This window comes from Pagrus pagrus (genome assembly GCF_965226575.1).
Source record: "Pagrus pagrus genome assembly, chromosome: 4".
NCBI classification, from domain to species: Eukaryota; Metazoa; Chordata; class Actinopteri; order Spariformes; family Sparidae; genus Pagrus; species Pagrus pagrus.
Window position 1 is genome coordinate 7,012,822 of NC_140188.1, and position 16,360 is coordinate 7,029,181.

Consider the following 16,360-nt stretch of genomic DNA (forward strand, 5'->3'; position numbering starts at 1 on the left):
GCTGATGAAAATCTACCTGACATGACTCAGGCAGATGTGTTCACAGGAGTTTTATTCAGGTTATGTTTAGTCAGGTACGCCAGCTTCCTTCCTCACTCTCTGACTCTGAAGTTGTAGTGACAAGCGACCAAATAAACTCTGGGTTTTGAACATTGTTGGAATGTTTAGGATAACGTAAGTACACAACTCAACAAAATATATAACAAAGGTCGAGTTGTTTTTTAAATTTTACATATTATGTCTTAAACACAGCTCTAGCTCTTGGTAGACCTCTAAAATGACGAAGGTAAACTCACTGTCATCATCCCCTCCATCATTCCAGTCTCAGCCTTGGATGGAGCCTGCAGTCGCTCCATGGCCCACCTCTCCACCACCGAGGCCACCTGAGGACTGTCTATGTTGAGCAGCCTGAAGCCCGTCATGTTGACCCCACTGTAGCGGTACGGCTCAAGGTCGAGGGCGAACAGGTCCTGTCGAAGTGCGACAACATCATCAGCGCAGAATTAATGTGATTCTACTTAAAGTAGACTTGACTTACTCAGCAAGGGTAAAGGGACACTTGATTAAAACAGTGGAACGATATACAGTGTAATACCATGGAATTATGCCAAGGGCACTGAAAAACATCCAGCAATCTTATTATAAAACAAACCACAGATGTTTGAGTTCATCTGCATAATCTTTGCATAACAGAATCTCGAGGTGAATACACACATTGAAGCTTGAGTAGGATAAAAGGACACTTAATTAAGACAATGGAACAGTGTGTAATTAGGTGGCATTCTACCAAACGTAACATATCCATCAGGTTTTTCAATCAAGTTTCAAAGACAAACCTTAAGAATCGAAGCATATAAAACAACCTTAATGAGTTCCTCAGATGTAGAAATGTCATAAATGTGGTGTGATAAGTTTTCTTACCAGTGTGGTGAAGAAGAAGTGGTAATATTCAGTCATCATCCCCATGGACAAGATCTAAATAGGATGAGAGTTGGGGGAGTGTTAGTGACTCAAAGGAGAGTTTTGCTGCAGCCAGGATAAATACTCTTTTCTCTTCCGAACACCATCCAACCGTATCTACACACAGGGAAACTAACATTCCATCTATTTTCTGAATTACCTCATTTTGTATTGTTTGCATAAAGAAGTAACCAAGTGAGTATATATCACAATTTGCTCATGTTAGCGTAATGTTTCCAATTAATCTTCTGTGCAGCTTTTTGCTTCTAAATGTGTTCGTCTGGCTCGAAAATAGGCTCCGCTTGGATTTGGAAGTGAACATAGGATTTCTGAAGGGGATAGAATTTGACTAATCTTGCACATAGTGAGTATTAAACCAAAAGCAACACAGAAACATAATAACACAGACACTATTCTCCACTGCAGAATCCAAATTGGATTTCTCAGAGAACGTTACATTTTAGGTGAGTTATGAACTAAACACTGAGGACAATCATCTCTGACTAGTGTAGACTTCAGGCTGGGAGACATTTGTTTTATTCACCTGCTTGAGAACGTCAGCTGACGTTTGGTAAGAGCAGTCAAAGATGACATAGAACTCCTTCCCCTTCTTCATCTCTTTCAACAGAGGGCGAGCATCTTTACTTCCTGTTGGCAGCTGGCGGATCTTGATTTTAATGCTGTATCTGGACGGAGCTTTGATCAACTCTTGCAAACGAATCAGTCCTTCAATTAAAAGACAAGAAGACTCAACAATCACAAACAACAAACCTCCAGATGTTCAAAGTATTCCAAATAAAAAGTTTATTTCTGATGTAGACTGCGTAATTAAAAGATAATCAGTGTTGTTTTGGTCTCTAAGATCTGGTCTCAACATATAATGATCTTATTACAAAGTGTAGGTGACTTTTCTAAAAGCCAAAAGTCCTCTAACATCCAGTGACTGTGTCGACATTTCACTACTGTAATAACATATTAGGAGGAGGTTTTGTGTATCTATCATCTGATTATTCAATATTTCCAATCAGTCTGGCAAAAACAATAATGTTTTTTTCTTGCTAGAGAAAAGGACAATTTCTTGTTTCAGTCTTGAAACAAATCATCTAATATACAAGAAAACAAAGCAATTTATATCCACTGCTATGTAAAAATGCTAGTCCAAGTCTAATTCCTGTCAATAGAGCCGAAAGATTCTCCATCTTTGGATTGCCTGTATCCTTCAATATTCTGCCCCCACTCATAATTGAAAAGCGTATTTGTCAAAGAAACATCTAAATGGAGACTGTGATATAACAAGAGAGCCTTACAATGGTGTTCTTCATGTGCATCCAGAGTGAAATTTACTTTCAGACAAATATACTTCAAAATGAGTATTAGATTCCTTATCAAGTTATCTTGCATTAAATTTATATAAAAAGCTGCAGCTTTCAATGCTCCTGTCAGTACCCATCAGACAATTAAGTGTTGAGTCGACCTTGTGCACACAGATGTAAAGAAACAATTTAATGTTTTTTGAAATAGAAAATTAAGGATTTTGTTAGGAGTCTGAAAACATTGCAAGAACTTTACTGTTGACACTGAGTTTGTTAATGATGAGAGGCAGACTGCAGCCTGTTAGTGCATATAAATAGTTTTTCCACTGGTGTGTAAGGTTTCCCTGCATTTAAGTGAAATAATTCTTTCTCCTGCCCAATATGCTCTAAAAGCGAGAGAGTTTAGACCATTATTCTGTGATGCATGAATATCCCTATACTTGCCTAACCCTAACCCTAACCTAACCCTAACCCACCTCAGTAAGAAAACCCGTTGTATTTTAATTGAAACTACTGGAACTGTTGCCAGCAAGCTTTCACCTGCCCTCCCATGGATTCAAATTCCCAATGATTGTCTGCTATAAACAACTATCTTGTAGCAAATAAGACAAATAGGGGTTAGCCTACATTTCTAACTCTGACCACAACAATCAACATAATAATTTCAACTTAACTTCTAAGACAGCAGTTGACAAACCGCGTTTAGCAGCTATAATATAGGAGGCAGGAGAGTTGAGTGTCTGTGACAACAACAATCACTGTATTTCGAAAGTGTATACCGGAAGTTCGCATGCAAGCGCTGCAGTTCCTCAGCGTGACCACTAGAGGGCAGCGAACACATGATTTTAATTGCTCGCTCCATGGATTAAATACACCCTCAACCATCTTCTCTGAGCTAATGTCGCCTCGTTTACTTGGCTAACACTACTCGCTACTTACTGTATGGAGGTAATCTGTTCCTTACTCACTAAACACCACATTGGTAAACTAAATGTTACCATTTTAAGAAATTTGAAGAAATCAGTTGATCAGTAAGGACAGACAGACTGTTTGAATCCAGTTGAAGCTCACTAAAGTGAGTTAGCTTGAAGTTGAAGTTGCTAGCAGGCTCGTGTGCTCTGTATTTCTAATGTCCGTCTGGTAAACAACGTTCAAGGTTTTTATCATCATAATCATTTCGAAATAATTTCGGTTAGTTCTATTTTGATTACTTCGCTCTATTTTGAAAGTGTTCACCGGAAGTGAGCCTGCTTTTAAATCTACATTAACGTGAATTGACCAATTTAATGCTGCAGTTCTTCAGTATGACCACAAGAGGGCAGTCAACACACACGATTAAATACTCTGTCCGCCCTTGACGATCCAGTGGAGAGCCTTCCTCGCACCATTAGTTACATTAACTAAACGTTAATGTGGTGTTGCAATCGGAAGAACATTTCTCTTTGTTCGTTTCTGGCTGCTTTAGTTTATTTGACAGAAGTGCTAGCATAAGCTATTATGTCTTCACTGATGCTAGCTTGACGAATTTGTTTATTGCAGTTCCTCTTTGTGACCACCAGATGGCGACGTTTCACTGGACGGCTAATTTTTTAATTCACTCAGGTCAGTCACCACCTCCACACTCAAAGATATCAGTATATTTATTTAATGTTACAAACGTATTTTTTCCCAGATGAATCCATGACAACTTACTGTTAGTTATGACATATTGTGTGCTCACTGATCTAATGTACAGTCGTATTTACCAGTTTAACCTGACTATCTGTGTCATGTTCCTACTTGTAGTTTCTTGCAAGCTCAATGCTGAAATTTCCACATGGGGATCAAAATGTTTTTTCAGAGCAATTTTAAAAAATGGAGTCAAATTCCCTGCCTGTGTACTCATGAACGTGACTCTTAACTTATTAATTTCTTCAATGAAATTTTTTTTTTTTAAAAACAACTCAAAACACGAGTGTTCACTGCCCTCTAGCGGACAAAATTAGGAACTGCAGTACATTAAATTCGTCAAGCGACATCATTCCGAGCATGCTAGTTTTCTTACACTTCCGCTTTCAAAATAAAACGTTTAAATTAGGCCTATGCGGAGTTACGTGCGTTAACTAATGTAGGCGCCCCAAACAAGTGCAAAATGGGCTCGTTTGTGCTTGGGACGTGATTTTGGCGCATCGATATGTCATGGCAAGAGAAACTTAGCATTTGAACCTGGCCTTCACTGACTGGGCTAGCTAAAGTGTGTCGGTAAAGCTAGTGGTTAATAGCTCCATGCAGACAGCAATTCATTATTTTAACAGCAAAATGAGAATATTTAATCTTCCTGTTACATTGCACCTACAACCAGACTGTGACAGATTATTATTGTCAAGATAATATTATTATTGTTATTAGAACCGGACAAGAGACCATCAGAACATCAGACTACAAACACTATGTCAAAGAAGAAGCATCACCCAGAGGTAGGACACATGTTTCATTACTTCTCTACAGGGTGCCACAGACTGGAGAGTGGGTGCTCATTCAGTTTTGACCTTGTTGCACAGCCTGATATGATTTTAAACATATTATCTAATAACCATCCTTTGCCTGGTGCTTGGTGAAGAACAGTGTGGTTATAGGTGGGCTGAGGTAGTTGCGATGGGCTGCAGTAGCTAGTCATTCATGTGCAGAGTTGTGTGGAGAAAAGAGAAAAATGCCTTTTACAATTTCCCAAAACCGACCAAAGCACAGAGACATTGAGTTTACAAGGATTCAATACACAAAAGTGGAAAGTCCTTGAATTTGAAAGACGGGAAACAGACTTTAATGGCCTTTTTTGCTTGATGATAAGCTTAAATGATGAATCATTTATCCCTATTGTGTTAACTGTTTTAATTCTACCACAGCTTTAATCAACATCACCATAAAAACAAACAAAAAAGAAACACCAAATGGGAGTTCAAGGAAGATTCGTCATTGCCAACTGAAGGTCGATAACTTTCCTGGACTGGTTTGCACAGAGATTTTGTCTGCTTTAAAGCCGTGCAGGAGCATTTTGAAACACTTAAAAACTTCATCATTGCCAAAGTCTCGTCCTTGTTCCACGCTGGCCTCTTTTTCCACCAGTCTTAACTTGACAATGTGTGGTCCCGTTGCGGGTTATTTTCCCATCTTTATGATAATCTATTTGTTATTGGATTGAGATAAATGAGCAAGACTGGTTTGTAAAATTTGGGTTTCTTGTTATCATAACCTAGATTAAAATGATCATTATTTTGTTTGAATGTAACAACTACAACTTCCACATTACATCTCAACACTTGCATTTGGTCAACAGAGATGTTTTTTCAGGGCTGATGCAGGTTATTAGTAATCAAGAAGACCGATATTTTGAACTGATAAACATTTGTAGTGAAAATTCAAATCTTAGTTACGAAAGTTAGAGAAACCATTGATGAATGTAACTAAGTATAGTTTGCTCAAGTACTGTACTTCAAATCAATAAAGAGGTATTTCCATTTTCTGCTACTTTATACTTCCACTGCACTACATTATGGAGGCAAATACTGTACTTTTTTCTGCACATTTATTTGATAACTTTAGTTACTAGATTCTTTGCGCATTCAAATTATAATACTTTATTATCAGAGACAAAGTAGCTCATTTTTAAACCAATTTATTGTATCAGCAATATGACAAAAAACAACAACAAAAACAAAACACTGATAATCACAAAAATGCTGGACACCAAATCCAATAAATGGTCGATAATCAATCAATCAATCTCAAACACAAACTGCAGAATTGTGCAGTAACCACACAGACTTTATAAATATATATGATATCATTTGACACAAGAGTTTGTGTGTTTGAATCACTGCTGAGATGTGCCGCTGTTGATGTATTTTTATGCTTAACTGCTGCTTTGATAATTAATTTTCCCTCTGGGATGAACACCATATGTCTCCTGTCCTCTAATGTCATCTTGACTCACCGGTTGCGTCCTCGTAGACAACAGTGACAGTCTTCCACTTGTAGAACTGCACTATGTCCAGCACGGCTCGGCTTATAGAGGTGTATTCAGGATAGAGGTTAATGTAGAAGCTGTCTTTGTTGTCCACTGACGGGTGTTTCCAGCGTGTCTGGATGTGAGGGACTTCCAGGGCGTTACAAATAGACTGCACCGCGCTGACAGATGAGCTGTGAGACGGGCCAAATACGGCCCCGACACCCAAAGCCAACTGGTCACAGGCTGAAGTGACGAGACAGAAAAGTGGAGAGAGAACATGACATATGACACTTGTTTCTCTTTTATTGATTCTTCAACTCGAAAAGCTTTCAGAATGAAATGAGATCATCCTTACCTCTTCTCGAGGCCTCAAAACTGTCAAATAGGTTTATTCTCTGGATGTCGTAGGTCAATGTGGTGTTTGGCATTAAGGTCCGGTTCCTGTTTATGTTGGTTACAGCAAATTTAAAGGCCAGTTCCTCAACACTGATGGGCTCATTCTCAAGAGTCTCGAAGATGCCCCCTACAGGAAGAAAAGAAACAGAAGAGGTGAGAGAATTACTAATATGTTTTTCACCCCCATTATAACATTTTATTTCTTTTATTCGAAGGTTACCACGACTGAATTGACAGTTGCATAACGCGGCCCAATTTGCTCTGCACTTCTATCACATAATGCTACTAAAGTGACCTGGATGAGATGATGGGATTTAATCTCATTCAAAGAAAAGCTTACTGACTTCACCCCATTGACATAGCTTCAATTTCACAAGCTGACACAATAGCAACATAGGATAATTTGGTTAGGAAGACATATTCAGTTCATTATAGGCCAACTTCACAGTGAGTTAACATATCCACTGATGCATTATTATAGCAGTATACGGTTGCAACTAAGGATTATTTTCATCATCAATTAATCTGCAGATTTATATACTCTATTAATCGATTTATCCTTTAGTCTATAAACCATCAAAAAATTGTGAAAAATGCTCATCATAAAGTCCCAGAGCCCAAAGAGACATCTTCACATCTTTTGTCCAACCAATGATCCAAAACCCGAATCCCAAATGACAAACAAAGCAGCAGATTCTTTCATTTAAGATGCTTGAACCAGCAAATGCTTGACATTTATATAGCTAAAATGATTATCGATTATCAAAGTTGATGATTCTCCTTTCGATTGATTAACCGTCACAGCTGTACAGACATTTAAAAGCATCCGTACCATCTTTTTGCTTTCCATTGTAACAGTTGCACCCATTCTCCCTATCACACAGTCATAATTCCATCAATATTCAATTCACCCACCAGCTTGTGATTTGTAGTATCATATAGTCAAGTCCCAAAACAGGATGTAATTTACTGTAAGGAGGTTAAAAGCTAAGTGTTTCTGCTCAGTCTGCCAAAACACTCTCCTCTTCATGTTGTCTTTTAGGCTGATGAGTTGCTTTCTTTATTTTGGGCTGACTTTTCTGCCACTGGGATGTTTATGAAACCAGTTCTGTAATAGAAGTGGCGAAGGTTTCATTCATCCCGTATCAACATCTGTGAAGTCCTATGAAGTGCTTTTCTGGGACTTGATACGACCAAAGAGCATTTTTATTGGAATATTTGCTGCTCATTCTTTTCTAATTCAACTTTGATTCAAGTGTAAACGACAGCATATAAAAATCTCAGCACCTTTTTAAGAGCCATAAAAACCACTGTGAAAACTAACCTCTGAGGTGTCACTATGTTTATAGAGCAGCTGCTTCATTGTCCCGTCATATTGCACTGGAGGACGAGGGACACTCAGAGGCTGCGGTGGATTAACATCGTCCACTCTTTGCATTTAGAAACTCCATATTATGTATTGTAGGACTTAACATTTTTCATTTATTAAAACGAAATCAGTCGTGCAAAAAGGATTTCCTCATCACGTATGTCTCTGCTGTAATTATTTTAAGTACCAACTTTCACCTGAGAGTAACATAAGACATTAGGCTGCATCAAATCACACAGCACCTCTTATCAAAAGAGCAGAAAACATAGAAAAAATCCTTAAATTTAAATGCATTCCAAACCAATGTATTTGAACTAATAGTTACTGTGACAAAACGTAGAACAAATCAAATTCACAGCAATGAGTTTTCAGCTATGAGTAAGTAGATTTCTATACAGAAAGTTTCAAAGAGTGCGACTGGAAACTGACAATCAATCAGACAATGGATTCTCGATCAGTACGTGGATTGATGACGTCAGTATCAACACCTGATACTGAAATTGGATTGTGTTGGACTCAACTCTGTTAAATTATGGCCTGCAACTAAAAATAACTTTCATGATCAGTTCATCCGCAATCAGTTATTAAAACGCCTGAATACCACAGTTTCCCAGAGCACAAGGTATCATTTCCAGCGATGTTGTACATGTTTGCTTAATAGGTTCTAGCCAATAGATTATCAAACTACCTCAATTATACAGTATTTCTGTTGACTACTCGGGACTCACAGTGTTGAAAAGGCCCCAAACCGTAATCTAAAAAGTACCAACTTTTGTTATTGTTAATTTTATAATGACTAACATAATACACACAAATATGTCAAACTAACTGTCTGCTGCCTTTTCTGCCTATTTTTAGAATATAGTAAAATAGATTTTTAGATTCATTGCACTTCTCTTTTGAAAGATCATGCCTTGATCCAGAAAAGTCAATAATTCGACATTTAAAATCCTATTTTTGACATTATGATGGCATATAACAAGTTTGTAAAACCATTCTGTATGGGTGAGCTGAGTGAATTTATTTAATTTTTTTCATGTGTCGAGCCGAGTGAATTTTTTTTTTTCATGTCGAGCCAAGTGAATTTTTTTTTTTTTGTTTCGAACCGAGTGAATTTTTTTTTTTTCATGTGTCGAGCCAAGTGATTTTTTTTTTTCATGTGTCGAGCCGAGTGATTTTTTTTTTGTGTGGGTCGAGCCGAGTGAATTTTTTTTTTCATGTGTCGAACCGAGTGAAAAATGTTTTTTTTCATGTGTCGAGCCAAGTGAATTTTTTTTTTTTTGTGTCGAGCCGGGTGAATTCTTTGTTTTTCATGTGTCGAGCTGAGTGAAATTTTTTTTTTTCATGTGTCGAGCCAAGTTAATTTTTTTTTTTTTGTCGAACCGAGTGAATTTTTTTTTTTTTGTGTCGAGCCAAGTGATTTTTTTTTTTCATGTGTCGAGCCGAGTGAATTTTTTTTTTTTGTGTTTCGAGCCGAGTGAACTTTTTGTTTTTCATGTGTCGAGCCGAGTGAAAACATTTTTCTTCATGGGTGAAATTTTTTGTGTTGAGCTAAGACTCAATTGTTTCTTTCTGTAATACTCATTTTGACCACAAGAGGCAGAAGTGCACCACTACTCATTTCCTAAATAAGATGAAAAGCATCCATGTTCGTTCAGGGGAGTTTTCATTTCTCTCTGCACTCCAAACACAACATGCATCTATTATATGTTAACAAGTTCTGTAACATGACTGTCATGTTTCTTTTGGCTAAGAATATGTCAAACATGACGCTAAGCTGCCCTTAGTGTCACGGGTGAAATATTATCAGCTCTTCTCATCAATGAGTATGTACAGTGAATAGTGAATCACAGCCACAGCTGAGAGGGAGATGAAGAAAGTGCATATTTCTGGCAAGAAATTACAGAAAACGAGTTGTATGTTTCTAAGATGGAGGTTGGAAAACATTCTTTATTGATTCTGCAATTGATGTTGTCCTTTAGCAGCGTGAGGACAGTGAAAATCCATGCATCCATCAGCAAATTTTGTTTTTTTCCTGAAAATTTTTTTTTTCTCCCCCTGAAAATTTTTTTTTTTTCCCTTGGGAAATTATTATTTTTTTTTCCTGAAAACTTTTTTTTTCTCCTGAAATTTTTTTTTTTCTTTCTGAAAAAACAATTTTTTTTTCCCTGAAAAAAAAAAAAAAAAATCCCCGTGAAATAAATATTTTTCACTCGGCTTGACACATGAAAAAAACATTTTTTCACTTGGCTCGACACATGAAAAAAAAAAATTCACTCTGTTTCACACATGGAAAAAATTTTTTTTAGAACTTCGAAAAAGGAGCACCAGAAAAAAAAAATTGTCTCCCTTGCCCCTCAGGGCTTCCGTATGGATCATTACAAATCATACATTTTAAAAGAGTAAGAAAAAAGATAAGTCACGCATAGAAATCTTCTTCACTTTAGCATCGCGTCAAAGCGCTCTGAATGGGAATTAAGATCATGAGGAGCGTAGACATTTCCACCCAAAGTGCAGTTTGAAAACTGCTGTTTCCCATTTCTCCCTTAACACTGACCAATGTTTCAAAACGAGCTGAGACCAAAACTGTCAAAATATAATTTCAAGATACATTTCTCTTTTAAACACAATTGCTTGTCAGTCTGTTGTATGTGCCAGGGCGACAGGGACGGGGGTTGTTTCAGACTTGAGAAGATCATTCTGAAAACCATCCAACTCTTAATCCATCACGCTGCACCAGAAGGATGACCGGACTAGCATGCCATGGCAGCAGTATGGATATATATTACTCCAGCCAGGCACAAGCACTACATGCAATGTTTTACATTTGGTTACATAAAGAGCAACATGAAAAAACATTAGGATTAAGCCTAGAAAAAAACAGGATTGTCACCACCTACATATAATGCGGGCAGGCTCGTGTGAGATTCAGTGTCCTTATCCCTGCTGAAAATGCCCCTGCACGTCGACTTCACCCGAGCAAATGTAAATCATGTAAAACATCTGGGCGTTCAGTGATAGGATTTCTGAAATAATACATTCAGGGTTAAATGTTTGTTCTTACCGCATTAATATTCACAAGTGCAGACAGAAACAAGGCCAGTTCTGAACAGTAAGTCCCATTCTTTATTCCTAAACACACGTGAAATAAACTGTTTTCAGGTTTCGCCACATACACTTTATTTTTCCTTCAGACAAATGCAGACTAAATATATTTTAAATGCTCTGCCATTTTCAAACATCATAATCAATAGATACATTAAGCCTGAATAGAAATCATAAACATGCCATTTCAATTCTGCAGTGGTTTGCAAATGACCTCGCTTCAACACTGAGGCTACAGATGGCAATAGGTCATTGCACTCTCTAACAGTCTTTGAAGAATTGCCTGTGAAATTGTGATTGATTTGGAAGGAGAAAGGGCCTTTAAAAAGCTCCCCCCGAGACCTTGATTGTGAATGACCTTTTTCTTTGGTGTAGCATAGCCTCAAACCCCAAACTGAGAGAGCCTTGTCTGCACTCCCTGGTCACTAAGAGCATGCTTGAAAGTGCCAATCCTAATTATGGTTACCAAGCTTCAGTGAGCAGCTGCTGGGACCTGTTAAAGTTCTTAATTCTATCCTCTAGAATATGAAATTTGTGTGCCAAAAACACAATATCATTCTGCCAAATTTGCCAAGAAAATGCATCCATCTCAGAGCCTTTGATGTGATTTTTTTCCCCCTTCAAGGTGTTTTCAATATAAAAGGGGAAATCAACACAAGTTTTCACCAGCTGGTCGTGATGTTTGTTTGCTTCAAGTGCAGAGGCTGCAGCAAGTGTCATGGGCCCTATTTATAATTTAAAATAATCCAAGTGGCAGCATCACAGCATCGTTTCCAATCAGTGATTTTGTTTTCCTCATACTTAAACAGGGTCATGAAAAATGATGGTCCATTTTGTGTAAAAGGCAAAAATAGCTGCTGCTATTTAGATTTTCAGATTTGCATTTTTGCAGCTGACCTCTAATCACGCGCATAATAACATGCATCCATTACGCTGCTCAAAATGCTGCCAAAACATGTACTGCTGCATGCAGCAAACAGTGAAAAAGGACAAAAGCACCATTTCAGATGCCCTAAAAGGGAAATAAGTTGTCTTATGTATGTAGCATTGATTGTTGCTTTAAATGATATATTAACATGACTTTACAGTCTAATCTTATTTCATTTACTGCGTCTTCCAGTGAGAAATAGCCTCAGTGGATCGTCCTACAGTAAGTCTTCAAGCTCAAGAAATGAATAAGAAGAGACAGTAGCAGCATCCGCTCATGTCTCGGTAGGCCACTTTGTACAAACAGACATGCTCTTGGTTGGAAGGTTTTGTATTTTAAAATAAATTTGCTTTATTATCTATTTACACGCAGAACTTTTGTTGTTAGCGAAACACAAATTTATCCATTTTATTGGATTTTTCACTTTTTCATTTCTCTTTGAAGCTTGTCGGAGAGGCTCGCCCCACAGTGAAAATGCATTTCTCTCGTCTCATTTCCACCTGAGATAAGATCTCAAGTTTCTGTCCGAAGTATAATGAGTTTCTTGATTTTCAAAAAGCAACCTGGGGGGGGTTCAGTGTGACCGCAGTTTGTCTGCAGTTCAGCCTGACGAACGCTGGTCCATACAATCAGTGCTGGTCCTCATCAGCAAAACATCACAGGAAAATAATTTGACTGTTTCAAGTAGCTCAGCTCTTTGTTTAAAATGTCTTTAGACAACATACATTATTAATATACCTGAGGTGGTTATAAACTGTACAAGAAGTGACTGATCCATCTGTTAGCTTGGTTATTGTAGCATATAGAGTACTAAAGCTCAGCTGTAATCACTCATCTTATTATCACACTCATGTCCCCCATCAACCATCCAGATGTTTGAGGCCACATGCATAAAGCTTTACTGCTAAAACTGCGTGTACACACAAAGACAGAAATATGTATATGCACTCTTTATGTCAGATTTATAAAGCTGCTCTACGCCTGATTCAGTTTTATAAATCTCAGTCAAGGTGGAAACGTGCACAAGCTTCATTTCCACTCACACAGTTCTCCATCAATATTAGCATTCTTAAATCCGTGGTCATGTCGCTCATATTAGACCTGTCAACGATGAAAATAAGAAAAAGTGCAAAATAAACAATTGTGTTTCATCAGCATCAGAACTCTTATGCACAGCTTTTGCTATATTTAGCCCCCGTACATTTACCTGCAAACCGTCATCGCGGTACTATCTCAGTCAGAAGGATGATCAACAGTTAGTTTATAGAGCTCATATAGAAACAGACTTACAAAGGAAGTTATTGCTCCAATGTTATACAAGAATGATAAAGTTCATCTCTCAAAAATAATTTCAGAATCGGTTGAGTGAATTTGATCAACATCCTAAACTAACAGTGTTTTACTCTGAGGCTACTTCCCTCCCCTTAAATTTCATGTCCACCTCATCATCTCACCTGCAGCTATATTTTAAAAAATGTGTGTTCGCTTTGTCTAAAGTATGCGTGAGGTGACATTTTCTCAGCGCAGATTCTTGCTTTATAAATATGAGTTTATGTGTGGGAAAGCAGTAGGCATGGTTTTTGTGTATACACATTGTTTATACATTCTGCCTCCGGAGTGAAACAGCAGCCATACTCCACTTAATTTTCGGAAAATTGTTTTCAAATTAGCTTATATATTCATGTGTTTGAAATGCATGTCTCTGCATGCATTTTCAATTAAAAGATCTCACAAAACACTACGCGCCTATCACCAGAGATATAATTAAGTTTGTTTTTTACCCCAGGCTACAACAACTGTGGTCCAATGAGATTGAGTTAACATTGATGTCCAGAGCGGCATTTAATGATTTCCTCAAGCTTTCAGGCAGTCATTTTTTTAATTGAACGGCTTCCGTTAAAATCGTGGAATTTTCTACGATACCAGAAATTCAACCAGCTTTGATCACAGCTCAATACAATATTGCAAATCCATCTTATTGGCTGGTGGAAAACCTTCACGACAGCTATCATAGCACAATCATTGTTTCATGTTGGTGCCAAGCTAATGCTAATACCAAAATTTGAGTTTAATAAAGCCAATAACGATACATTTTTGTATTTATTTTTATATTTTACGTAGTTGTCATATATATATATATATATATATATATATATATATATATATATATATATGTCTAATGAAAAGTAACAATAAATAAGAAACCAATGTTTCAGCAGAATCTTCATCACTTCACGTATTTGAGTCACATGCCTCCACTCTAACATTGAGTTCATGCAAAATGCAAAAATATCACATCACGTATTAACACGATCAATAATTTGTGGGATGATTTTATAGTAAAATAAGGTTAGAATATTGTAAATAAAATGATATCTTTGGTGAAAAATGTATCGTGTATGACTTTTGCGACATGACGCTGTGTCCTGTAATCAACCCTGCCTGAACACAAGCCTTTAAGCAGCGCTGTCTGGTCGCTTTTTTTTAGTGTTACTCCAAAAATGGGTCATGAGATCAAAGCTCAGAGCATCTTTCTATTCTGCACTTCTTCTGTAAATTGGATTTGTTTTCAATACTGATGCTGATAAAACAGGGAATAAGACTCCACACTTTCTGTTTGACACATGGATCAGTGCACTCACTCAATAGGCAAGCAAATGAACAAATGGACAAAAAAATCGGGGCTGTCTGAGACATTTATACTTCAGTAATTACAAGTTTGAGTTTAGAGGTGTAGCGAAACTATGAAGTGCAGAAATCACTAGACAAACGTGTCTTATGGGACACTTTATTGTGAATGAAGGCTCAATAATGTAATCATCCATAATCACCCCTCAAAAATAAATAAAAATTCTAACAAAATAAAAATAGGAGTTCACTATTTTCTTTCAGGGCTTTATGATTAATGAAATTTATAAAGAAAGGAGGAATGAAAAGTATTGCTATGGCTAGCATTAATTACTTTCTATTATAATTTTCAGGATCACTGAGCTTCCATCTCATCCTTAATAGGCCAGACAATGCTATGGGGTGATGCATGCTAGGAGGTCACAAAAAACAAAACATTCTGTTTGTGCTGCAGGCAAATGCTGATAAACCCTTAGGCCGTGCTTTTTATAGACTTCTGTTCCTCCCTTCAGTGCAGAGAGCAAAAAAATAAGATCAGGTTTAAGAAGCCGGCTGGACCTTATTTTAATCCGGAAACCAAAATTCAGAGGTTAATGTTGAGAAATGGATATTTAGATCCTGATTGTAACCTGTGATTTTGTGATTCTGTGCAATTATCACATGAAGGGGAGTCTTTTAAGGCAGAGGAACACAATGACGTAGTGTTTTGCTTTCGCCCCTCTCCCCATCCTGGGCCAGTTCCCAGTGAGACCCCCCACCCCCACCTCAACAACACCACCAGCACCACTCCAAGCTGGGCCTGTGCCAGACTGTGAATGAATGAGGAGGTCCTAACCAGTCTACTATCTTCGTTTGATGTGGAGCACTGAGGTTTCTCTGTTTATAAGATAGCTGCTCGCGACCCAACACCAAAATATTTAGACCGAAAGAATGAAAATCAGGATTATAATCTGTTTTAAATCCACTTAATTTCGAAAAACCGCTGAACATAAGACTATTAAACAACGAGATGATTATTGAATCAAATGATGTTTCTCTGGCCGATAGTAGCTAGTCACACCTTTCACATCATATGGGTCGACTCATAAATAAACAAATCAGATATCACTAATACATAAAGCGTGCAAGCAGGAGGAAACAGGAATTTAACAAACAGAAAAACAGAGTGCAGGCCAAGCCACAAGCTGCTGCTTCTGTGCTCTCCCCAATGATGAGATTTGGTCGCAGCCTAAGTACCATATTTGGGGAAGAGACTTTCTGCATAAAGAAGATTAGTGTTAGTTGTTTAAGGGCTTGTGGGAGAAGATTTACCATTATTACCAACCCCAGTGAAAAGAGTGGAAGCCAGTCACCATCTGATACCAACACTTGCCAAGACAGAGAAATGTTAATTGAACCAAGCCACACACCATATGGGAGAGATTATGATGTGTGGGGGTCATGAAGAGAATGACAAAGATTAGGTGGCCTCGGAGAGTGATAGATGATTTAGAGAGATTAACAATATAGAGCACAGATCGGGACTCTTAATGGGGAGGTGGCGCTGGCCTATTAGCCTTTAAAGTTATGCAATGCCACAAGTCTGATTGTTACGGTCTTTAGATGTAGAGGAAAATTCAGAGTCGCCCTGGGCATTGAACGGAGCAATGAGTCCTGAGGTCTAAATTAAAAAAGTC

At 37.7% G+C, this 16,360-nt stretch overlaps 1 protein-coding gene and 1 long non-coding RNA gene across 5 annotated transcripts in view; one reads left to right on the plus strand and one right to left on the minus strand.

The window, feature by feature from the left end:
• Positions 1-16,360, minus strand: part of LOC311256386 (glutamate receptor ionotropic, kainate 1) — a 28,089-nt gene that overhangs the window by 10,135 nt on the left and 1,594 nt on the right. The window contains exons 2-6 of the mRNA XM_084351413.1: positions 6,614-6,781; positions 6,244-6,501; positions 1,505-1,686; positions 922-975; positions 297-470 (exon numbers count right to left, since the gene is read on the minus strand). Coding sequence (XP_084207539.1) covers positions 297-470; positions 922-975; positions 1,505-1,686; positions 6,244-6,501; positions 6,614-6,781 — 836 coding nt within the window. The remainder of the gene's footprint in view (positions 1-296; positions 471-921; positions 976-1,504; positions 1,687-6,243; positions 6,502-6,613; positions 6,782-16,360) is intronic.
• The window catches only part of LOC311256387, a 40,392-nt gene continuing 27,156 nt past the window's right edge, over positions 3,125-16,360 (plus strand). For 3 of the 4 annotated variants that reach the window (XR_014622492.1, XR_014622493.1, XR_014622494.1), the window contains exons 1-4: positions 3,125-3,221; positions 3,813-3,875; positions 4,662-4,729; positions 6,719-6,807. This is a non-coding gene — a long non-coding RNA (uncharacterized lncRNA). Of the gene's footprint in view, positions 3,222-3,812; positions 3,876-4,661; positions 4,730-6,718; positions 6,808-8,003; positions 8,090-16,360 lie in introns of those variants that run through there. The other variant, XR_014622495.1, reaches the window with a different exon arrangement.